Source organism: Branchiostoma floridae, chromosome 14 (assembly GCF_000003815.2).
Source record: "Branchiostoma floridae strain S238N-H82 chromosome 14, Bfl_VNyyK, whole genome shotgun sequence".
In the NCBI taxonomy this organism is placed as follows: domain Eukaryota; kingdom Metazoa; phylum Chordata; class Leptocardii; order Amphioxiformes; family Branchiostomatidae; genus Branchiostoma; species Branchiostoma floridae.
Genome location: NC_049992.1, coordinates 850,949 through 876,331, shown reverse-complemented (window position 1 = coordinate 876,331; position 25,383 = coordinate 850,949). Strand labels below are relative to the sequence as shown.

Here is a 25,383-nt window from a genome sequence, read left to right as displayed (position 1 = left end):
AAAAAGGAGTAGAGCGAGAACAGACTTCAGAAGTATCGGTGTTGTTTTTTGCCGTTTGTACATACTAGTCTACTTTATAGACAATGAAGTTTTGAAGTTTATTGCATATTCATGCTAGCCTGGAATCCAGCCGTGTTGTGCTTTGGTCGCTCTGCTTCCTTGCGAACACGTCTGGCCTTCGTTAGGATTGGAACAATCGGCCCTTACGTCACTAATGAGTCGAAAGATAGAAGTAGTGTTCCGTTCGATTACAAACTGTAAACATGATTGTGTTCGATTTCCACCTTGGTGGTGCTAACAACCAATCAGAAATTGCGCACATAAAGTGTGCGAATATTGAAATGCCGATCGTTCAAATGGTAACGAAGGCCAGTCGTATTGGCAGGAAGCGTACCTCAGGGGAGCGACCAAAGCACAATACGGCTGGATTCCAGACTATATTCATGCCTCCCTGGGGTTAAATGCAGTAAGTCGTATACAAGGAGACTGATAGGTATCGGACACGTTGAGTCGGGTCAAGTGACTACCTTGATGGTTGTAATATTATCATATTATGTTGTTTCTCCACATGCTTTATTTATATTTCGTTTTATATGGAGCTGCGTTGTAATATTGTACCGTACAGGTATTCAAAGTTTAATGTACTGGAGTGTGAGAAACCTTGTATTTTTACAAAGCGTATGTACAGATTATATGATATGTGATAATACGACATACTGTTTAGGTTTACTATTTCATGTTCTAAAAGCAGGTGTTGGAAAGCAAAATTGTGTACCGTTTTTTAGTTCCTCGTTTCTTTTGCAAACTTCCTTCCTAACGTTCGTAAGAAAAGCGGGAAACAAGAGAACGTTGCGAATTTACCTCCCTACGTCTGCTTGGAGTCTATGGTTTCCATGGAAGTCTGCAGAGATATCGCTTAAGTTTACAATTTATCAAGTAAGGATCAGATACAGTAAATAAAAGAACTTTTGACTTTTATTTTTGTCCATTTTATTCTTGATTCACTCCAGTCAAACATGTCATATCTACCACTGAACTCAAACTTCAGCATAACCACTAATAATCCGAAATGTGCGTTTCGGAAAGACAAACAAGAATGGCCTTTTTTTGTAGTATGATTAACAAAAGTATATATCAAATAAGTAATAATTTTAATGCTTAAATAATTGTCGTGGACTAATTCATTCTATAAAAGGACTACATCATATATGTATGTATGTAATAAGACTATATACTTGTATACTTTTCTATATATGATAAAAACTCCATGAAAACACTAAAAGTACATGCTATCTTACAAAATACCCAAACGAAACATTACATAAGGAGCGCTTATATGTTATATCAGAAGCGCCCGGCAACAAAAACAACCAGTCTCTAGTTATTTTAGTTACGGTCATCTGCATCTAATACTCACATTGAACAGTTTTCTCCATAGACACTTTATCTGAGCTACCTTCTCTACTTTGTTGTTGGAGGGTCTGCATAGGGGCGCCCAACAAGGCTTTACACTGCATTCAGAAGGACCCCCTACGTTTGATGCTAACATCAAGGAAGACATTTACGCAAACTTTGATTGTCTAGCTACGAACTTCGTGGATACGATGAGTTTCCTTGCGAATTATGGGAAATTAAAATCAGCTGCTTACACCTCACGGAAACGGGGCATGCAGGCCTCTTGTGGGTCACATTTTTGTCAAGTTTGTATCACAAAAAGCCCCTACAATACAAAGCCTTACTTGTCGGCATTATAGACTACGTAAGAAGTAGTATTTTGTGGATAAATGAGTGTGATCAGACTTAGTAGAGAAGTATGCTGACCTGATCATAATCATACATCTCAGCCTCTCTGATTCCGTCACGTGATAAGACCCTGGAACAGTAAAAGTCATTTAATTGCACAACTTACTTGCAATTATCCGGCTGGTACAATAATGCGAAGTTATCCAGCTGGACCGCACCGGTTTGGGATTTGGGGATTGCATGCAGTTATTAATTAAATTAACAGAAGTGTGCGTTAATCCGTTGTGCAATTAACTGGCTTCTTGGCTCGTTGCTTCTAAACAAAGTCCCCGTACAATAAATGATGTTACTTGTCAGTATATTACAGACAACGTAAAAAGACTATTAGTATTTTGTGCACAACTGTGTGTGATCAGATTTAGTACACAAAATGGCATTATGCTGGCCTGATTTTCATGGACACAGACTTCAGGGAGTAATACCCGCCTCTCCAGTGGTGCCACAGCACACCTTGCACGAGCGGACAGGAGCTCCCACAGTTGCCCAGGTAACGGCCGTTGAGGTAGGAGTAGCCGCATTTGTTAAACCACCAGCCGCCCTGTCCGTACCGCTGAGAACAACTGCCGCTGCTGGCATCATTGTCCCTGTCCACGGTGGAGAATCTCTGTCCGTTGTTGGAGGGCCGGCCAGTCATGGAGTCTCCCGCGTTGCCTGAATACCCGGAAATGTGCAGCCGGTACTGGTCCGACTCACCGGACACCCTGAATCGAAAGACACAGTACCATGGAGTCATTTCTTTCACATGGAACTTACCGCCAGTCTACAATAAATGCATCCAGCAATCCACACCAGATATTTAGCTGAAAACAAGCAATAGATAACAAAGTAAAAGAAAAAAATCCATTTACATTTTCCGTTGGGAAGAACATCGTGCTAAAGGCGCGGTCACATAGTTGGTGGGATCGTCCTACGGTCGCTAACTTGGGGCATTTTTAGGACAGCCATGCATGTGTCCTACCATGTTCAGCTGTCTTGCTGCACAAAACGCTCTCTTGGATCCTTGTGAGTAGTTGGCTCTGTTACTGCCTGCTTAAAAATCCTATCATCAAAATCGTACGACGATCGAACGACCTACATGTGACCGCGCCTTAAAGGCCGGTGCCATTTGAGGGCTAAAAGAAACCGGTTGGGGCTAAACGCTTCCAGGTTGATGAATATTTAGTTTTGAGTTGCTTGGATATCCCAGCATTCATATGAGGATACATTTATGTTTATGTTTTCTTGCCTGTCCTGGCCTGAAGTAAGTAGAAAATCGTGACACCAATTTGCGCGTCTTGTGGAACACAAGTTTTAAGATTGAGATCTACTTTTCCAAGGCCTTCTTCCTCCTGTGTACGTAGATAATATGTAGATATCATGTATTCCCAGGGGACTTCCAGCCTATGATATCCGTTCAGGATCCTGACTGTGAGAAGCACCAACCTAAATGTGCTGTACTCTGCAAATGCGTGCTTCTCTTCCCAGACCTGAAAATCAATTGTACAACATGTATCTTGTATTTCCATAAGACTTTTTAAAATTTGATTTGTGCCCAGAATTCCCACTAGAGGGATCGGAGGAGTACCAACCTAAAAGTGCTGTATTCTGCGAATGTTTGATTCTCTTCCCAATCCTGGAGATCAACTCGCAGCGTGTAGTTCTTCTGATTGGTCAGGAGGTGGATGTTCTCGTTCCCCAGCCAGTACTCCCCGTTCTTGTTCCCAAAGCCTAGTTTGTACTCCTCCCAGGTCCGATTGAAGGGAACCGACCCGTCCTGCCGCCGCTGGATCACAGTCCACCCGCCTCCTGTGCGAAACACTCTTTATTAGTTTGTAAACAGAAAAGGAGTATAATGATGCCATCACAGAAAGTGTTCGGTCTGTCACTGAAAAGATCGATTACAGCTGCCAGGACTCGTGATTGTTTTCTGAATGCCAAATTGTCTAATGTGAAATATATTAGGCCAAGGAGGTTAAAAAGATGGAAGCTGACCAGGGTTTCTGAGGGCAAACCCTGCTTCACACCTGCGTGAATGGCAGATCCACCATCACTTTTTATCATCATTATCATCATCATAGGTACCCTCAGATGACCCCGCGAGAGGCAAAGTAGGGGGGGGGGGGTTGAGGTCCCGGGTAAGGGCGCGCAGCCCTCCTGCCTGGCACGGAAGCACTCAACGGTGGCAACACTTACTACTGCGCCAGGCAGGGAATTCCACTCCTGAATTGTTCTGGGAAGGTATGAGAATTTGTATGTGTCTGTGCGGGCGAAAATTGGCTGGTACTTGAGTTGGTGGATACCCCGAGTACGCCCTTGGGTAGGTTTGAGCAAGTTCCCTGTATCTATATTGATCCTGTTATTAACAAGCTTATAAAAAAATGTGAGGCGGGCTATAAAAAAAAAAGATGAGGCGGGCGGGTGTATCAGTTGGGTGAAGTCAGGTCATTTTCATCTGTTTTCCGTGCAACAATGACCTTTGGTTATACATTAGACAATAACGCTTCTCAGTACTAACAACTGAACACCATCAGCACTATAACAATAGTATCGCCTACATATCACTACTGGTAAAACAAGGTCACATACCGGGGGGCCCAAAATCAACCCTGATCTTCGTCTTCCCAACTTCTACCAACATACCAAATATCATTTTAATCAATTGAGATGTTATTGAGTTATGCTGACCACAAGTATCCGGACACACAAACAGACACACACAGACATGCACAGACACACCAAAAACTATACCTCCATTTTTTCATGGAGGTAATAACTTACAGCAATCCCCGTGTGATTACACTACGTTTACCTGCAGTATCCATGTCACAGTAGGCCTGCACACCGGACGGGAGGGAGCCGAGTGGGTAGACTCCACTGGTCGTCTGTTCGGAGGATTTATATGCAGCACAGTCTTCCTCTAGAAACGGCAGGTAGTCAATGTTAAGATTGAGGTTGGCATATCCTATTTACAAAAAAAAAATTCTAAAAGTCAATACATTAGGAAAGAGTTGCAGATTGATCACCGGAAATGTTAATATCGCAACATAACGTGTGTCGATTTATGTTCGAACTGTGTAAGTCCAAAAACGTGGGATCAAATATAGAGCAAAACAAATATTTCTAATGGGAAATTCGGGAGTAATGTGAGAAAAAGAGAATTCCAAATGAATGACGGAGGTCGTATATAGCGTCACCGGACCAGGACGAGCTGAATCGATTGCATCACAACGTTTCTATGACGTAAAGAATGCATTGTGCCGAGTAATGTTTGTGTATGTCTCTCTGTGCGTGACATGTTAATGTGCATCACTGCGTCACTGTATGACAGCATCATGACCCTGAGATACTCGGACACAACTCACCCGCAGGAGTAGCAGCTGTGGTCAGGGGTTCTGTGGTCACGGGGGTATCAGAGGTCACATAGGTTTCAGTGGTCGGCTCCGTACAGCAGCGCTGTAACAAAACATACGGCAAACAATGCATTGTTTCCACTATCATCTTAACATGAATGGGGCCTGAATGATGATAGCCATTCCTCAAAAGGTTGAAAGAGGTAAAGACAACACCAACCCAAACACACAGACAACCGTTCCACGCACCCACAAAAAACAACACAAAATTGTAATGTTCGCGTGTGTTCTGATTTACAGGAGCCCTGTAGGAAAACTTTAAATATTTGTACATATTGTTTCTTTCTGTTCTACTCGCCCCTCTTGGCGTTTCAATTTTGATAAATATTTATATATGTTATTATTTATAGCTGACCCTGACACACGCTGTCACTCCGAGCAGGACATATGGTTGGCACTCAAGTTCATTTGGTGTCACGCACATCTTTCTTCATTTAGAAGACAACCAAAACCGTGTCAGACGACCTGGCGTCCATATGGGTTTCCTGGCGATCAGCCCAGACTGTGGCGCAGGACAGACCCAGACGGAAGAAAAAAGTCATACAACGGCACCGTGGCACGGGGCTATATATTAAAACTTACAATTCTACGAGCCAAAATTCAGATAAAACACCATCAAAATGTCCACAATAGCATGACCAGAACAGGAGATAGGAAAAGCGGACTTTCGCAGCAATATGGAAATAATCGAATCGTAATTGAACTTGTCCTACCAACATACCAAACATTATATAAAGGTTCATTCAAAATTCTGAGTTATGTACAAAAACCACCCAGTCACTCACAAACTGTCAAACACACAAGGAGCACCAAAGACATGGCCTTCTTGGCACAGGTTATGAGGGTCAGTCCCATAATAACAATAGGCCCAGTGTATCGGAACCCTTCACCCTCTGTTGGCCTAAACGGTTATGCGTAAAAATGACGATGGTTTCCGTCATTTGCATAATTATCGTATTCGGAAGCAGGATAAAGTCAATGACCCTGAGGGGCAAAGTCAAAGGTAATAAGGGTCTACTCAGTATTGCCTCATAATCATATGCCCCGTATATTCTTCCACTCTGCTGGCCTCATCTGTCATGCAAAGTAGATGGTGTTGACTACCCTAATTTGCATAATTGCCGTCTTCAGAAGCAGGATGAGGTCAGTGACCTTAATTAGAGTAAGGGCAAAGGTCAAGTGGGTCAGCTCTAAGTTTTATAGACTCCATGTATTCCTCGCACTCTGTTTGCCTCATCTGTTATGCGTGGAAAACGATAATGACTCGCATAATTTGCATAATTGCCTTATTCGGGAGCGGGAGTAGGTCAATGACCCTGATTAGAGTATGGTTGAAAATATAGTGGCGACAAAAAGTCAATGTTATCTACGCTTGGGCTACGGCTGGAGATTCGACACGGAGGTTCTGATAGTGCCTCGATCGATGTCGCTCATAAAAGCGTCCGAATAAGAATTGTACGCCAAGTAAATATTTTTGTCACTCTTCAAAAAGTGTCAAGAAATAGAACACCTTTCGTAGTCTGAGGTAAATAAACCGTGCTTTACCTGTGTTTGGAAACGCGCTTCGAGTTCTTGTATCCGCCGTGTCAGGTTCTGTTCCAGCTGTGCGCCCCTGACTCTCTCCTCCGACAGTTCAGCAGACAAACTGTCAACCCTGGACAGCAGAGTCTCCACCAGAGACGACAAACGATCCACCTGGTTTCTTAAGAGACCCAGGGCCTCGGTGTTGGAGGTTGAGCTGGTTGTACCACCGTCCTGGGCTCGGGCAGGGTTTAAACTACCGGACAGCAGGAAGACTGCGAGCAGCAAGACATTCGCCATTTTTGAGGACAACTCGACTGAACGATCTACAGGCAATGGGAAGGAACCGACATTTGAGTCGCGCTGTCGAGCCCCCGTGTAAGGACAGGAGCATGCGTGTTTTTAGAATCTGGGGTCATGTTATGACATGTACGTGACCTCTGAATGCCAGTTCGAGCTCATAGCCCGGACTGACCGACTGGCACGGAGTGAAATCGTCGTGCCATTTCATTCTTATGGATGTAGCTCGTTAAGGGGTCGGAGTTGACATCGTTTTCTAGTCCCTCGTTACTTTTGCAAACTTCCTTCCTAACGTTAGTAACAAAAACGGGAAACAAGAAAACGTTGCGAATTTACCTCCCAACGTCTGCTTGGAGTCTATGGTTTCCACGGAAGTCTGCAGAGATAACCCTTAAGGTCACAATTTATCAAGTAATGGTCAGATACAGTAAATAAAAGAACTTTTGACTTTTATTTTTGTCCATTTTATTCTTGATTCACTCCAGTCAAACATGTCGTATCTACCACTGAACTCAAACTTCAGCATGACCTCTAATCCGAAATGTGCGTTTCGGAAAGACAAACAAGAATGGCCTTTTTTTGTAGTATGATTAACAAAAGTATATATCAAATAAGTAATAATTTTAATGCTTAAATAATTGTCGTGGACTAATTCATTCTATAAAAGGACTACATCATATATGTATGTATGTAATAAGACTATATACTTGTATACTTTTCTATATATGATAAAAACTCCATGAAAACACTAAAAGTACATGCTATCTTACAAAATACCCAAACGAAACATTACATAAGGAGCGCTTATATGTTATATCAGAAGCGCCCGGCAACAAAAACAACCAGTCTCTAGTTATTTTAGTTACGGTCATCTGCATCTAATACTCACATTGAACAGTTTTCTCCATAGACACTTTATCTGAGCTACCTTCTCTACTTTGTTGTTGGAGGGTCTGCATAGGGGCGCCCAACAAGGCTTTACACTGCATTCAGAAGGACCCCCTACGTTTGATGCTAACATCAAGGAAGACATTTACGCAAACTTTGATTGTCTAGCTACGAACTTCGTGGATACGATGAGTTTCCTTGCGAATTATGGGAAATTAAAATCAGCTGCTTACACCTCACGGAAACGGGGCATGCAGGCCTCTTGTGGGTCACATTTTTGTCAAGTTTGTATCACAAAAAGCCCCTACAATATAAAGTATTACTTGTCGGCATTATAGACTACGTAAGAAGTAGTATTTTGTGGATAAATGGGTGTGATCAGACTTAGTAGAGAAGTATGCTGACCTGATCATAATCATACATCTAAGCCTCTCTGATTCTGTCACGTGATAAGACCCTGGAACAGTAAAAGTCATTTAATTGCACAACTTACTTGCAATTATCCGGCTGGTACAATAATGCGAAGTTATCCAGCTGGACCGCACCGGTTTGGGATTTGGGGATTGCATGCAGTTATTAATTAAATTAACAGAAGTGTGCGTTAATCCGTTGTGCAATTAACTGGCTTCTTGGCTCGTTGCTTCTAAGTTTGTTACAAACAAAGCCCCGTACAATAAAGGGTATTACTTGTCAGTATATTACAGACAACGTAAAAAGACTCCACTTGCCCTTTTGCCCCTTTCCCATCGCTACAGGACTTGGACGGGGGGGGGGGGGGGGGCCCTGGGCTGGCCAAAAAGCCTGCGCTGGGGGCAAACTATTACTATGTATTTCGCGCCCAACTGGGTATGATCAGATTTAGTACACAAGATGGCGTTATGCTGGCCTGAGTTTCATAGACACAGACTTCAGGGAGCTCGAGTACCTCACGCCTCTCCAGCCGTACCACATCACACCTTGCCTGAATGGACAGGAGTTCCCACAATTGCCCAGGTAGTGGCCGTTGAGGAGGGACCAGCTGCAGGCCCGAAACCACCAGCCGCCCTGTCCGTACTGCTGGGAACAATGGCTGCTGCTGACATCATTGTCCCTGTCCACAGTGGAGAACCTCCGCCCGTTGTTGTGAGCCATGGAGTCTCCCGCGGTGCCTGAATACCCGGAAATGTGCAGCCGGTACCCGTCCGACTCACCGGACACCCTGGATGGGAACATTTACAGTTTTTTGTTTTAAACGAAAAAGTGCTGTGATCGAGCACAGGAGATGGCTTTCGTTTCCCACTGTGGCACAACATAAGCACAGATGTGCGCGTGCTTGTGTAAGGAACATTGGAAAACTAACTTTTATGTTGAACTAACCAAATAGCAAGAAATGTTTATCTTGATGTGTGCCACAGTATGTAAAATATGGTAAATGAAGACAGAGTACTTACAACTATGTTCAGAAATGCACATTAGCCATTTGAGGGTCATTCGACTAATAAAACAAGTAATAACAAAATATGACAAAATTCATGTACATTTTAATTTGGGAAGAAGTGATAAGGAATGGCTAAATTTCCCCAGGTTGATAAAAAAATTTCTTTTGAGTTGTTCGGTCGACCCCTCTTTGAGCGCATATGGATATCCCAGCATTTTGGTCATTCGAGGTTTAATAGGTTTACTTCTTGAATCTGCTGGTCGGAATTAAGCAGAAAATCAGGACACCTATTTGTGTTGCTTGTGAGTAGAACAGGAGTTTTAGCCTATGTGTATCTAGACATCATGTGTTTCCATGGGACTTCATGACTGTAATCTGTGCCCAGAATTCCCACTAGAGGGAAAGGAGGAGTACCAACCTAAATGTGCTATATTCTGCGAATGTTTGCTTCTCTTCCCAATCCTGGAGATCAATTCGCAGCACATAGTCCTTCTGATTGGTCAGGAGGTGGATGTTCTCGTTCCCTAGCCAGTACTCTCCGCTCTTGTTCCCAAAGCCCAGTTTGTACTCCTCCCAGGTCCGGTTGAAGGGAACCGACCCGTCCTGCCGCCGCTGGATCACAGTCCACCCGCCTCCTGGGGAAAACACCCTTAGTTATTTTGTAGACTGAGTTTGAATTATAACATCACAGAACGTCTTTGCTCTGCCACTGGGACCCAGCCTGGGTACCATCCGGATAGTTCGCTCCGACGTTTATATGCAGTCGCTTCTCTCCTATTCCAGAAGGGAACTTAGGAGCAAACTACCACCCGGATGGTACTCAGGCTAGCTCGGACTCGGTGTTCTGTATTCCAGCTTGTCTTGTGTGATAATGAATATGAAAATTGAAAAAAAAACTGAAATATTTCATGCAGGTATGAGGTCTCCGAACTCTTGTTTTTATCTGTTTTACGGTGACACTTGCTATACATTAGACAATGAAACTTCCATTGAAACGACTTTGCAAAGCTAAAAAGGGGACAAGACAACTTACAGCAACTCCCTCGTGACTATATATTAGTACAGTACCTGCAGTATCCATGTCACAGCGTTACTACACACTAGTACATTACCTGCTGTATCCATGTCACAGCGTTACTACACACTTCTGTAACAGTATCTGCTGTATCCATGACACAGCGTTACTACACACTACTGTAACAGTACCTGCTGTATCCATGTCACAGCGTTACTACACACTACTGTAACAGTACCTGCTGTCTTCATGTCACAGCGTTACTACACACTTCTGTAACAGTACCTGCTGTATCCATGTCACAGCGTTACTACACACTACTGTCACAGTACCTGCTGTATCCATGTCACAGCGTTACTACACACTAGTATATTACCTGCTGTATCCATGTCACAGCGTTACTACACACTACTGTAACAGTACCTGCTGTGTCCATGTCACAGTGTTACTACACACTACTGTAACAGTACCTGCTGTCTCCATGTCACAGCGTTACTACACACTACTGTAACAGTACCTGCTGTATCCATGTCACAGCGGTACTACACACTACTGTAACAGTACCTGCTGTATCCATGTCACAGCGTTACTACACACTACTGTAACAGTACCTGCTGTGTCCATGTCACAGCGTTATTACACACTAGTACAGTACCTGCTGTATCCATGTCACAGTAGGCCTGCACACCGGACGGGAGGGAGCCGAGTGTGTACACTCCGCTGGTCGTCTGTCCGGAGGATTTATATGCAGCACAGTCTGCCTCTGACAGTAAATAGCAGTAAATAGAGTTGATTTTAAGATTGTGATTCACATGTCTAATTTACAACTAACTATTCTAAACATTGATATGTTTGGCAGAAGTACAAAATGTAGCTGGACGGCGGCAATATTGGTAACTTGTTTACACAATCTCTCGCTGGCTGGGGTTAACGAACCCTGCCCTAGGGGCAGTAACTGTACGGCTGGCCCCTAGCTAGGAGCGCGATTTTAGTCAGGCTATATTGGTGACATTAAAGTCAAAAATGGATCACTAAACTGTAGGCATACACAGTAGAAAGATATTTGTACTGGAACTTCGGGACTAATGTGGAAAAATTTCAAAATGAATAATGGAGGTCGTAAATAACATCTAGGATGAATTGAATTGATTGCATGATTGTTTGTATGACGTTAGGAATTGTACCGAGTAATCTTTGTGTATGCCTATCTGAAAACACCACATATGTACATAATCACTGCGTCACTGTAAGGCAGAACACATGCACGTGCAGCATCACAATAGTGAGATACTCGGACCCTCCAACTCACCTGCATGAAAAGCTTTCAGAATAGAAAGCTGTAACAAAGAGGACAGGTAATACATAAAGATAGGGTAAACAATTGTGTTTACAAGTACAAGCTAGTGGCAACACAAAAATTTCTATTCCCTTGAATTGATTGAATGCCAAATGTTGCTTTGTGCGCTAACATCACCTTATTCCTTATCTACTTTGCAATATCTAAAGTATCACTAGTCAGAGACGCTTGATTGTGTTAAAGGGCCACAGCCAGTGGTAGACAAGTAGTACTGGTCAAGCTACAGAATTGCCTATTCTGCTAGATCGCAATCTCATCCCTAATATATGTAGTCATTTGCAGCATATGAAACTTTTTTTTTCATTTATTCGCGTTTTTGTTTACCTGGGACTGCAGACGAGTTTCTTGGTCCCGTAACCTATCACCAAAACGGTCCACCTTTGACGTGAGATCGGACTGTTGACTCTGTAAGGTTTCCACCACTGACGACAGACGATCCACTTTGACACGGTCCGTTTCCTCCCTGATCTTCATGGACACAGACTTGAGGGAGGAGCCCAAACTGTCCACCTTCGACGACAGACGATCCACTCTAATGCGGTCCGTTTCCTCCCTGATCTTCATAGACACAGACTTCAGAGAGTAGCTCCCGCCTCTCCAGTGGTACCACATCACACCCCGTGATAACGGACAGGTGTTCCCACAGTTGCCCAGGTAGGGACCATTGAGGAAGGAGTTGCCACAGCTCCGATACCACCAGCCGCCCTGACCGTACAGCTGAGAACAGTCGATGTTGCTGACATCATTGTCCCTGTCCACAGTGGAGAACCTACCCCCGTTGTTGTCCAGTGAGTCTCCCGCGGTGCCTGAATACCCGGAGATGTGCAGCCGGTACTGGTCCGACTCATCGGACACCCTGGATGAGATATTAGAAGACACAAATGTTAGTTGTATTAAGATGATTGTATACCAGGCAGAGTTTGTCTATTGGTCACAATGAAGAGTATTATTATTGTAAAAAATGTCATCATTACGATCTTAAAAAGATGACGTAAAGTAAATCTCATGTAGGCAGAATCTATTCTAACCATAGTTATCACTGAAGTGATTTGAGGCTGCCCTGTTTGGTTGTTCTGTATGCGCTTGTGTAAGTAGCAGGCAGCAAAAGGAAGACATCTTTAAATAACACTTTTTTTGCTATTTCTAGGCTCTTTGTCCAGAAGGAAAAAAAACGATACGGTGCAAACTAGTCCAGGTTGATATAAAGGGTTTTCGGAAAAACCTGTCCAGTCCGGAATGCAGAAAACCCTGTCCAGTCTGAAAAGAGGGTCTGCATGGGGTTATACGTTGTAAGCTACTAAGTACTAGTATACAACAACATTTTTATCTTTAGTATGGCTAAGCACAGAAATAACATCAACTTGAAGTGTGACACAACCAGCTGCTGCCGCGCCGCGTGCCTGCGAAGCTGGTGTGTTACGCCGAACGGCGGTTATACCGGCTATATAGATACAGATACAGATACAATGTCGTACAAAAATTATAACTTAACAAAAATCATCCATCATTGCTACTTCTGTGCATCATATAAAAAACTTCTACTCTTTAAGTGTTTGAGACTGAACGGCATAATTTTGCAAATAAAACACTTTTTTTTAAATGATACATAGTTCTATATAGCTCACAACTTGCCTCTAAAGCCTCTAGGGTTTGAAAAATGCCATCTCGGCTTTATTGTAGGGCATTGTAAAATATATGTAATGTTATAACATCGTGTACTAAAGTCGTGTTGATATTGGAATCTTTCGCAGTCATTGTATTAAACCGGGATTTAAACAGACCAGCTCTCAAAATGAGTGCTGCACACTTACCATTTAAAGAAAACCTTTCAAAGCCTGGCTTTGTAATGTATTGCCACTAATTAACAATCCGAAATTGACGGACACTCCCTATCCATTGTTTGATGGACAATGGGTGTAATTATCTCCTCCTCACGTCCTACCAGATAAGTGTTAATTGGGTACTTTGCATTTGACAGAGCTGACTTTGTGTGCATGCATATTACACCTTTGGGTCACTCATTATGCTGCCGAGTCTATGGTTATGTGTATCTGTTTAGCGAAAGTGCTGTCTAAAGTAATAGTTTTAAGTATTGCCAGGAACCCCTATGCAGACCCTCTTTTCAGACTGGACAGGGTTTTCCGCCCCATTTCCCTGTCTGGACTGGACAGGGTTTTCCGAAAACCCTTATAGGGGTTATTACTCGTTCTCTCTGGTGTGTTGGTTCTTTGTTGACCTTTACTGAGCGCCTGGATGTCCCAACATTTGAGGTCATCTGAGGTCATGTTTACTTCTTACCCCAGCTGATCAGAAAATGAGCAGTAGAGCATCTTGTTTTGTGTGTGGCTGCGAGCGAGACTGTATTGGCTTTGCCCTAGAACAGGATGAAAGTGCATTTCCAGTCATTATGTATATTTCAATGAGACTTCCTAGATGTATTTGATATCCTTCTTAGAATTGTCATTCTAAGAAGTACCAACCTAAATGTGCTATACTCTGCGAAAGTCTGGTTCCCTTCCCAATCCTGAAGTTCAATCCGCAGCGAGTACTCTTTCTGATTGGTCAGGAGGTGGATGTTCTCGTTCCCCAGCCAATACTCCCCGTCCTTGTTCCCAAAGCCCAGTTTGTACTCCTCCCAAGTCCGGTTGAAGGGAACCGATCCGCCCAGCCGCCGCTGGATTACAGTCCAGCCTCCTCCTGTACATGTGTGGTCGCCAAAATCAAGGGAAAACACACCCTTAATTACGTTCTAGATTATAAAAGATTTTGCATGACAGCTGTATGCTGGCGTTTAGTGTAGGGTTGTTGACTCAGGACCTTAAGGTCGAATACCGATGTTGTGCCCTTTGAAAAAGCACTAAAATACACCAACCATGTCTGATGTGTAAATGAGTATCTAGCTTCGGGTATAGGGACGTCCTAGCAACCTTCAAAGACGTCTAGGGGCGCTGGCTTTTGATTTTAGGGAGTGCTGATTCGCAAATTTCAACATGGGCTAAGGTTCCCTAATGTGGATACTCGCTCTTAGCCAATGTTGAAATACGCGAATCAGCGAAAACCTCGAAAGATAGCGCTAGGACGCAAGGACGTCTCTAGGATTGGTCGTTAAAAGCGTGAATTAAGAACCCAGCTCAATTATCAAAAAGAGGAGGGGTCGTTCAACAATAGTATCGCCTGTAAATCACTACTGGTAAAATAACTTACAGCATTCCCCTTGTGACTGTGTACAAGTACAGTTACTGTACCTGCTGTCTCCATATCACAGTAGGCCTGCACACCGGACGGGAGGGAGCCGAGTGGGTAGACTCCGCTGGTCAGCCCGGAGGATTTATATGCAGCACAGTCTGGAAACGGTAAGTAACATGTCTATACGACTATCTAAAGACATCATATCTACTAATGATTTGTTGACATGTCCAAGTGAAATAGAGCGCATTATATCGACCGCATGTGAGAGCGTAGGACCCCGGCTAGATTTTCGAGCAACCACAATAACATAAAGACATCGTATTTCTCTGACCACTGAGGCAACAGAGGGAGAAATGAAGAGGAGATCAGTGCCTCTGCTTGACACATTATTTACGACATGTCAAAGACCTATGAGGGGAATCTGCCCTAATCATGGTTTAAACGATATAACGCAGCGACAGTAGTGCAAGTAGATGGGAGACAGGAATAGAGAGGAGAGGGTATGACAACGTGGATTAAAAATCGATGTAAGATCACTGCAACTCTCGTGGGTCTGTCACCATTTTCGGTCGAAGTACCCCTCTCTCGCTGCTTTTCCGTTGTCGACGCGTCGTGCAACATCAGAACCATAGGATACTGTAAATGCAGAAATGTTCCCGGTGGTTTTATGTTCGTTGTTTTCGCGGTGACCTCTTCACCGCAAACTTTGAATCACCGAGAACATTTTTCCATTATAGTATGAGACTGCAGTCTATGGCGCTACCGCGAACTTAAAACCACCGCGAAAACTCATTTTCCCGCTACCGCGAAGTTAATCCCCGCGAACTTAAATGCATTTACAATACTCGGAACGGTACCCTCCAACTCACCTGCAGGAGGGGCCGGGGATTCAATGGTCGGCTCCGCACAGCAGCGCTGTGATAAAGGTGGCACATGTGAAAATAGAAAAACAAAAACTTGTGCTTAAAATCTTCGGTATATTAGATCCACAACCTTGTAATTCAGACATCTGGAACTTTAGAACTTATCAAAAGTGCAAAATAATTAAACTGATATATGTAAATCAGGCCATTAAACGATTCAGGGTATCGCCATTCTGATCCCATTAATGTAAAAATGATAATGGAGGTTATATATATTGTTTCACAAGGATTTATAATCGTATCAGGTTACAAAAGGACATCGAGAGAGACGAAAACCAATAGAAAATTCGGTGTCCCTGCAATACTGTACATGTCCCTGTAAATAATCTGCATGCAGGCCGATAGTTTGAATATCTGTTCGACGTATTTACAGCTGACCCTGCCACGCGCAAACCTAGTGTTTACGTACTCTCCAAGCAGAGGTTTAATAGGCTCTGACCTTTTTTTAAACGTTTTTTAGTCGTTTTTATCGGGCTTTTTTATGCTGTATTGTATCTAGTATTGTCAAAACTGGCTGGTGTACTTCAAGAAAAATGACAAAATAGAAAGCCCAATAAAAACGACTAAAAACGTTAAAAACAGCCAGAGCCTAACCTCTGCTTGGAGAATAGCGTTTACGCAGACCTAGTGTTTGTACAGTAATCAGAATCTGATCCGAGTACTACACTTGGCAAGGACAAAAGTTCATTTGGTGTCACGCATATGTTACTTCATTTAGGAGACAACCAAAACAGTGTCAGACGACCTGGCGTCCATAGGGCTATTCGGGCGATGAGCCCAGACTGTGGTGTAGGACAAACCCAGATGGGAAAACGTGCTTGGAGTTCAAAGTTATACAACTTCTTACTAGCCGAAATTCAACAAAAAGCACCAGTACCATATTGACCACAGCATGACCAGAACATGAGATATGAAAAGCAGACTTTCTGCTTCGGTAACATGGAAATAATCGAACCATAATCGAACTTGTCCTTCCACGTGTGGTCATACAGAACATCACGCATACTAGTCGTAATCAACATATTCTGAGCTATGCTGTCCACAAAAGCACCTGTCCACCCAAAAAATTGTCAAACATACAAAAGGCACCGAAAAGATGACATTGTTGGCAAAGGCAATGAGGGTCTGCTTTTAAGAACGGGACTGTACGATAAATATTTTCTGAAAATGTTAAGAAATAGAACGCCTTTTGTAATCTAAGGTATGTGATCCGTGCTTTACCTGAATTTCTAGTTCTTGTATCCGCCGTGTCAGATTCCGTTCCAGCTGTGCACCCCTGACTCTCTCCTCCGACAATTCAGCAGACAAACTGTCCACCCTGGACAGCAGAGTTTCCACGAGCGACGACAGGCGGTCCACTTTTTTCGAGCGGCCACGATTATTCAACCGACCCGTTTCCTCCTTGGTCCGTCGCTTGGGGGCCTCAGTGTTGGTGGTTGTTTGGCCCGTCGGAACAAGAGATCGGGCACTTCTATCTTTCTCCGATGAAACTTCTGCAGAATGTCTATCAACCCTGGAGACACATTTCTTCTCTTGTACCAGCAGTGTTTCCACCAGCGACGACAGGCGATCAACTTGATTCTGTAATCGGCCCGTTTCCTCCCTGGTCTCGGCGATCTGCCTCTCGAGGGCCTCGGTGTTGGTGGTTGAGATGATTATGCTGGTGTCCTGCGCTCGGGTAGGAAAACTATTGGACAGAAGGAAGGCAGCGAGCAGCAAGACATTCGCCATCTTGAAACTGATGGGCTGAGTAAACTAATAACAGATAACGCGCTCCTAGTACAGGGCTGAACGACCGCCAGCTAAGGAGGAACTAATGTCAAAGCGTGTCAGGCTGAATTTGGCTGCCGGAAAATGGCAAGGAGCCAAGTTCATTTGGTGTCACGCAGTTTTAGGCCTAAGAAAAACATGGGGTGTTTCCGATTAGGGGTATGAGAGAGAAAGGAGGAGAACACGTCGGAAAATGATTCTAGAAAGCGTTTTCATCACTCAGAGTGTAACGGGTGAGGCTGTGGCGATGGCGTCCCTTACAATGAGTACGTTACGAATAGCTGACGATGTTGGAACTATACGTCAGATCATCAAGAAAGACACGAGAGTCTGCTACAAACTTCTTCCTCCCTCCACTCTTTTCCTAGTCCTCCGCACCTTCATCTGATACATGGGTTCTAAACCTCCCCTTATATATTGTCTAATCGCCTACACATGAAGTTCTCAGAACAAGGTGATACGTTTATTCCTGATTGGTGCTTGTACATGTACATGTATATTCGTGTATAGTACGGCTTAGTCCTCCCCGGAAAATCTTTCAGTTGCTTCTACATACTTGGATAATGCCGTATACACCTTTTTGTTTGTCTGTTCTTCCATACCCGCTAGTGTCACTATGTCAAGACTTCTCTCTTTCTCCTGAATGTTGAGCTCTTGATATATGCTTTCCACCTCATTAAGCAATCTATGTCTGATGTTCTCCTACATTGGGCAACAGTGCAGGAAGTGCTCTATGTTTTCTTTTTCTCCACATGATGTTGTTTATTTGTTGTTTATTAAGAAACCTTTTAGCCCTTACGGGCTAATCTTCCAAGGTTCAATCAACATGAATCAACATTACAATCAACATGAATACATACATTTTAAAAAATACAACAATCACAGGGTATTTACAATAGAGCACAGTGTCTAGAGGTCAGAGTTCTAGTTGACAATGTTTGAGATGGCTTCTTTAAAACTGGACAGTGTACACAGTGACTTAATGTTAGATGGCAATGAGTTCCAGAGCATGATGCACAGTTTGGTAACTCTGTGTCATCTATCCAGGTATCTCTGTGAGCGTCTGTGTGTGTGTCTGTGTTTCTGAGGTAAGCTCAACTCAATAATCTCCTGATGGATTGCAATATTTGGTATGTGGGAAGGTGTTTGGAACATTAAGGTCAAGGTCGGTTTTGGCCCTCCTATTATGTAACCTTGGTACTGCAGCAGAAATTCCATTTTGGGGTACCTTTCACCTAGACCTTGATTTTTAGGTGGCAGATAGATTTTGATGTAAGGAAGACGTGGTTGTGTTTGGCCCACCTATCAGCTTGCTCTGGAACTGCAGGTGCGTTTTTTAAATCTTTCAGAGAATAACGGAACATAGGAACGACAGATTTCCATGATATTTAGTAACCAGGTATCTTTGGCAGAAGATGTACGTAATGAAGTGAAACGTATGTAAATTAAAACTTTATTTGCATATCTAATGAGGAAAAGCTATATTAACAGTGTTTCAAATTGTAGGACACAAATACATATGACCTGTACAGTTTTCGGCAGGTGAAAGATTAGCAGATACCTATTATGCAAATATAAGTCCATAATTTGCATAATTAATGCAAAACTACCACAATTCCTCCAAGTGGCAAATGATTGGATTGTCAACATTGTGACCTATGTAAGTTAGTTAAAGGTCTACATAACCAAGCATATTCATAAGTAAGCAGATTATGCAGATGTAAAGGCATTTGCATAATCTTTTATGGACATGTTTGCTCTCCGAACTCTTGTTTTATTTTGTTTTTATTCTTACCTTAAATCACACCAAGAAGTTTTTTTCAAGAAGTTTCGATGCTATTTGTTGACCAGATAGAACCTTATCATAACTACCACTGAATTCAAATTTCGTCATAACCTCTTAATTTTCGTTTCGGCAGTACAAACAAGAATGGCGTTTTGTTAGTGTAATTAACAATATTGTATATTGAATATGTAATAATTTTATTGCTTAATGATTTCAGGGGACTAATCCATTCTACAAAAGACTTCATCCAGCGGAACTCGAGATATACTAATCCGTAAATAACTTCATCAGGTTGGCAATTATTCATATAGTAAGGAAAACAGAAGGACACGGTGGATTAAGGAGTCAGTCTGGATCAGAAAATCAGCGCCAGTCAGAGGCGGGATACAAGTTTGGGACGGCATTCTTGCTGCTGCAGCGCCACCTACATCGGCTATAAGTAGCAGCAAGAAGTAGTTCCCGTCATTCCACCCTGATGATGGTGTCTGACAGACACCGAAACGTTGGAAGTAAGTACTCCCTGGTTGAACCTTACTATATGTCTGAAACATCATTCAGACCAAAAACAGTAACTCATGGAGTTAATTATGATGACCTGATCGTAATTATGAATATCAACCTCACCGATACGGTCACGTGCTCTGATCCTGGTATAAGTTTGTTACAAAGTCCACGTACAATAAAGAGGGTTACCTGTCAATATTACTACTATGCAGACGATGACACTACGCAAAGGAACTAAAACGACTATGGAGACAACGTAAAAAGATTGAGTATTTTGTGCACAACTGGATGTGATCAGATTTAGATCACAAGATGGAATTATGATGCCCTGATTTTCATAGACACAGACTTCAGAGAGTAGCTCCCGCCTCTCCAGTGGTGCCACAGCACACCTTGCACTGCTGGACAGGAGTTCTCACAGTTGCCCAAGTAACGGCCGTTGAGGTAGGAGTAGCCGCATTTGTTAAACCACCAGCCGCCCTGTCCGTACCGCTGGGAACAACTGCCGCTGCTGGCATCATTGTCCCTGTCCACAGTGGAGAACCTCTGCCCGTTGTTTGAGGGCCGGCCAGTCATGGAGTCTCCCGCGGTGCCTGAATACCCGGAAATGTGCAGCCGGTACCCGTCCGACTCTCCGGACACCCTGGATGGAGACATGAATTGACTCGGAAAATGTTTGTTACGAACAACGAATTTATAAATTTAGTACGTAAAAAGTGCTGAAGAAAAACACAGTACCACGGAGTCGCTTCTCACGCATGGAACTTACTGTTGAACTACGATAAATGCATTGAACAATCCACATTCGGTATTTGACTGAAAACAAGCAATGAAATAAAATTTTGATTTGCATTTTACTTCAGGAATAACATTGGGATAAAGAGTGGTGCCATTATGGGGCTAGAAGGAACAGGTAGGAGATGAACTTTCCCAACTTGATGACGAGCCTGTTCTTAGTTATTTGGTCGACCCTTCACTGAGCACATGGATATCCTAGCATTCGGGTCATTCTAGGTTATGTTCATTTCTTCTTGTCCAATCTAGCCGGAAGAAATCAGAAAATCACGACACCCACATGTTAGAGATATACTTCTCTTTTTAATGTAGTTAGATGCTGACTGTGTTCTGTCCAGAACTGTCCCTAGAAGGAGGAATACCTAGTAGGTTGAAAAAGACCTTGAGAATACCAACCTAAATGTGCTGTATTCTGCGAATGTCTGATTCCCTTCCCAGTCCTGCAGTTCAACTCGCAGCAAGTACTCTTTCTGATTGGTCAGGAGGTGGATGTTCTCGTTCCCCAGCCAGTACTCCCCGCCCGGGTCTCCAAAGCCCAGTTTGTACTCCTCCCAGGTCCGGTTGAAGGGAACCGACCCATCCTGCCGCCGCTGGACCACGGTCCATCCGCCTCCTGTGAATAACACTCTTACTTAGTTTGTAGACTGAGTTTGAATTATAACATCACAGAAGGTCTTTGCTCTGCCACTGGGACCTAGCCTAGGCACCATCCGGATAGTAGTTCGCTCCGACGTTTATATGCAGAAGGGAACTTATTAGGAACAAACTACTACCCGGATGGTACCCAGGCTAGCTCGGACTCAGTGTTCCAGCTTGTCTTGTGCGATAATGATTATGAAAATGTATTGGATTAATTATATTAGTTGATCATCTTCTCCTCCTATTTTAACTTCGCTCTGGTAAATGATACTCCTTTACAAGTGTGATATCAATATGTGTAACCTCAAATTAAAGGTGTACATTACCATGCATAGATTAAGATGTAAATGTGACAGCCATCAGTTTAATTCATTATAGAATGAAATTCTGCCAAAGGAACGAACTTTCACATGTACAATGTATTCCATTATGGTAGAAGAGACCATCGTGTAAAATAGATTTACACTTATCACAGCCATATTTGCATAATCATAAAGACAAGACAAAACAAGAAATTGACAAAAACTGAAATGTTTCATGCAGCTATAAGGTCTCCGAACTCTTGTTTTATCTGTTTTTCCAAAGCTGAAAAGTGACAAGATAACAATAGTATCGCATATAAATCACTACTGGTATAAAAAAAACCACAGCAACCCCCGCGTGACTAGATATTAGTACAGTACCTGCAGTATCCATGTCACAGTAGGCCTGCACACCGGACGGGAGGGAGTCGAGTGGGTAGACTCCGCTGGTCGTCTGTCCGGAGGCTTTATATGCAGCACAGTCTGATTTGAGCTCTGAGAATGGTAAGTAGCAGTAAAAATTAAGCCAATGTAAAGATTGGGATTTCTAGTTATACTTTACAATTTCATTCACAATGAGCAATTCTAAGCATTCATTTGTTACACACGAATAATATTCACATATTAACTGTAATGGCAACACGCACACACACACACTCACTCTCTCTCACACACAGACACACACACTCTCTCACACACACAAACACAGGCACACGCAGACACGCACACACACACTCTCTCTCACATACACACAGGAACACACACACACACACACACACATACCTGTACATACACACACACACATATGATACACACACACACACACATACATACATACATACACACACACGCATATGATACACACACACACACACACATACATACATACATACATACACACACACGCATATGATACACACACACACACACACATACATACATACACACACGCATATGATACACACACACACACACACACACATACATACATACATACACACACACGCATATGATACACACACACACACACACATACATACATACATACACACACACGCATATGATACACACACACACACACACATACATACATACGAGTGAGGCCAGATGAAACATCTTACCTTGTGCATCTCTAGATGACCCCGCTACAGCGGTTGATGTGACTCTCGGGTTTGCTGTAGTTTCCGCACCTTGAGGGGAAGGTACCATCTCACTGCAACACTGGTGTATCATACACAAACGGTAATGATTGATTAAAGGCAACATCTATATGGAGAATTTTGGGCTTTCACAGCAACGCTGGTGTTTCATGGTGAAACGTTAAACAACTCTAGAAGCAGGTGTTGGTTTCTAAGAGCCCAATTTGTCTGAATACGAAATCAACCAAGTTCATCCCAGATTTGCACAATATCATCCCAGATCAAAAAATTTAGTACTAAAACAAAACAACCCACCATGCGACCCCATGTATGTCGTATGATGGAAATAGCGCAGTGCAGCGTTATATTGGGATACAGATATAGGTAATTTTTTCGCACAAAACAAGAAAACAAAAGAACCGACTTTTACTCACACAAACTAAAACATCAGGTACTCAAATGGGGAACTGAAGAATCGCAACAAATACGTCATCCAAATCTTTCCGTGTCAGGTCAAAGGTTGAGAGGTCATTGACAGAAGGAAGGTCAGATGTCAATGGAATTTGTCAATTGACCTGTTTCAGTCAGGGGTACATATTTTTAGGTAATAGATCAAAGAAGATACGAAAAAGACGACCTACATTTACTGAAGTTAAAAGTTTTCACTACTTTGACGCAGAATCCAAAACAAACTTTTCTGTTATCAGCAGGAAACAAGCTTCCTTAACTGGACACTGAAGACTTCCTCCACCACAGATGTATGTTATGGAACGTGTACAACATTAATACCATAGATGAAGGCTTTCAAATTAAATGTGATTGAAACACAAAAAATGGAGGCCTTTCTTCAATACACGCAAGCAACAGAGATATGGATACTTCCGTCTTGGATCAAGTGGGTATTTCCGGAGTATGTCAAGTCTTAGATTCAATGAAGGTCTGATCGTGGTTGAGCAAACGAGCGAAGCAAGTTAAAACGACACAAATCAGAACTTTCGACGGTGCGACAAATATACACCTTTCATCACTCTATCCTAAGTGTCAAGAAATACAATGCCTTGTCTTTTCTGAGAGGTGAAAGGACAGTTCCTTACCCGGGTTTGGAGACGCACTTCTAGTTCTTGTACCCGCCGTGTAAGGTTCTGTTCCAGCTGTGCACTCCTGACTCTCTCCCCCGACAGTTCAGCAGACAAACTGTCCACCCTGGACAGCAGAGTTTCCACCAGCGACGACAGGCGATCCACTTCATTTTTCAGGCGGCCCGTTTCCTCCTTGTTCTCTGCGAGCTGCCTCTCGAGTGCCTCGGTGTTGGCGGTTGAAATTACTATACTGGTGTCCTGAGCTTTGGTGGGGGAACTAAAGGACAGAAGGAAGGCAGCGAGCAGCAAGACATTCGCCATCTTGAACCCGATGAGCTGACTGAACGAACAACAGACAACGCTAGTATGGACGTTTGTTGAACGACTGCCAGCTGAGGAACTAATGTAGAAGCGTGTCTGCGGGATTTGGGTGCCGGAAACATGGCAAGGAGCCAAGTTCATTTGGTGTCACGCAGTTTTAGGCCTCCGATTAGGGATACGAGAGAAAATGAGAACACGTCGGAAAATGACTCTACACTAGGGGTGGGTACCGGTACGGTTTACGTACGGGTACAAAACCGTGTTTTTCTTATTGGACCGGTCCAGAAAAACCGGACTTTGAGTTCACCTTGACTTTCTAATGTCATAAGTATGAAATCCCCGTCATATATAAAATCAAGTATTGTCAGGCAAAAATGAATACCGTTTTCTAGCTCTCCGTTTCTGTTTCAAACGGCCTTCATAATCTTTATGCCATGATGACATTTCCAACGACGTTTTGCACGAACGAAAAAAGAAAAATGCTTACGACTTCGTTGACCTTTTTGACCTTGTACCCTTGGGGCTACCTTGCTCACTTCACTCAGGTGTAGATGAGTACCTAACTTCGGCTTGGCCGTCCCATGGATAGGGCGTTAAATGGAGGTCCCATGTTTGGGAGAGCCACACCTAGAGCACATAAAAGAATCCACCACATTTATCGAAAAGACTTGGGGTCCGTCCCGATTTGGGTGAATAAATCTGCCCGGATATGCAGCTTGTACTCCTTACTTCTACTACTCACCAACGGTGAGGAAATACTGTAGATGCAGAAATGTTCGCGGTGGTTTAACGTTCGCGGTTTTCGCGCTGACCACTTCACCGCGAATTTAAAACCACCGCAAACATTTTTCCATGGCAGTAAGAGATTACAGTGCATGGTGCCGCCGCGAACTTAAAAGACCTTAAAACCACAGCGAAAAATTCTTCTTTCCGCTAACGCAAAATTAAATCCCCGCGAACTTAAATGCATTAACAGTACCTCCTCTGGCCGGCTGACTATTGACTCTTTGTCCAATTTCTAAAATTAGACCATCGATCCACGGAGCCTGGTAGAGGCTACTCTTCACTACAAACCTGATGTGTTACGGGTATGCAATAAAAAAGTCGGTTCTAGCCTCGCTCCAAACCCGACGTCAAAACTCGCACTCACGAATGTGACCGCACGCACACGGTAGACTTTCAACACCAGTGCTTTGTAACAAAGACCATTTGCCGATGTTAGTTAGAACCATGGGTATGAAAAACA

The 25,383-nt window shown here is 43.2% G+C and overlaps 2 protein-coding genes across 3 annotated transcripts; both read right to left on the bottom strand.

Moving 5' to 3' along the window:
• Positions 1-2,058: 2,058 nt before the first annotated feature.
• LOC118430451 (angiopoietin-4-like) lies at positions 2,059-18,184 on the bottom strand. Of its 2 annotated transcripts, none has more exons than XM_035841326.1 (9): positions 17,024-18,182; positions 15,749-15,794; positions 14,936-15,034; positions 14,171-14,387; positions 12,015-12,546; positions 11,643-11,670; positions 10,989-11,096; positions 9,737-9,953; positions 2,059-2,504 (listed from the first exon to the last, which is right to left on the bottom strand). In XM_035841326.1, the coding sequence occupies exons 1-9, from the start codon at positions 17,531-17,533 to the stop codon at positions 2,180-2,182; spliced, it is 2,082 nt and encodes a 693-aa protein (XP_035697219.1). In that variant the 5' UTR covers positions 17,534-18,182; the 3' UTR covers positions 2,059-2,179. The 2 variants fall into 2 exon arrangements, with proteins under 2 accessions (XP_035697219.1, XP_035697220.1); XM_035841327.1 differs by lacking the exon at positions 2,059-2,504 and adding an exon at positions 8,681-9,099 and having other exon boundaries at positions 17,024-18,184.
• Positions 18,185-18,468: 284 nt separating this feature from the next.
• LOC118430452 (microfibril-associated glycoprotein 4-like) lies at positions 18,469-24,988 on the bottom strand. The gene is made up of 5 exons (XM_035841328.1): positions 23,832-24,988; positions 22,720-22,819; positions 21,980-22,093; positions 21,054-21,270; positions 18,469-20,505 (listed from the first exon to the last, which is right to left on the bottom strand). The coding sequence occupies exons 1-5, from the start codon at positions 24,276-24,278 to the stop codon at positions 20,181-20,183; spliced, it is 1,203 nt and encodes a 400-aa protein (XP_035697221.1). The 5' UTR covers positions 24,279-24,988; the 3' UTR covers positions 18,469-20,180.
• Between the last annotated feature and the right edge of the window lie 395 nt (positions 24,989-25,383).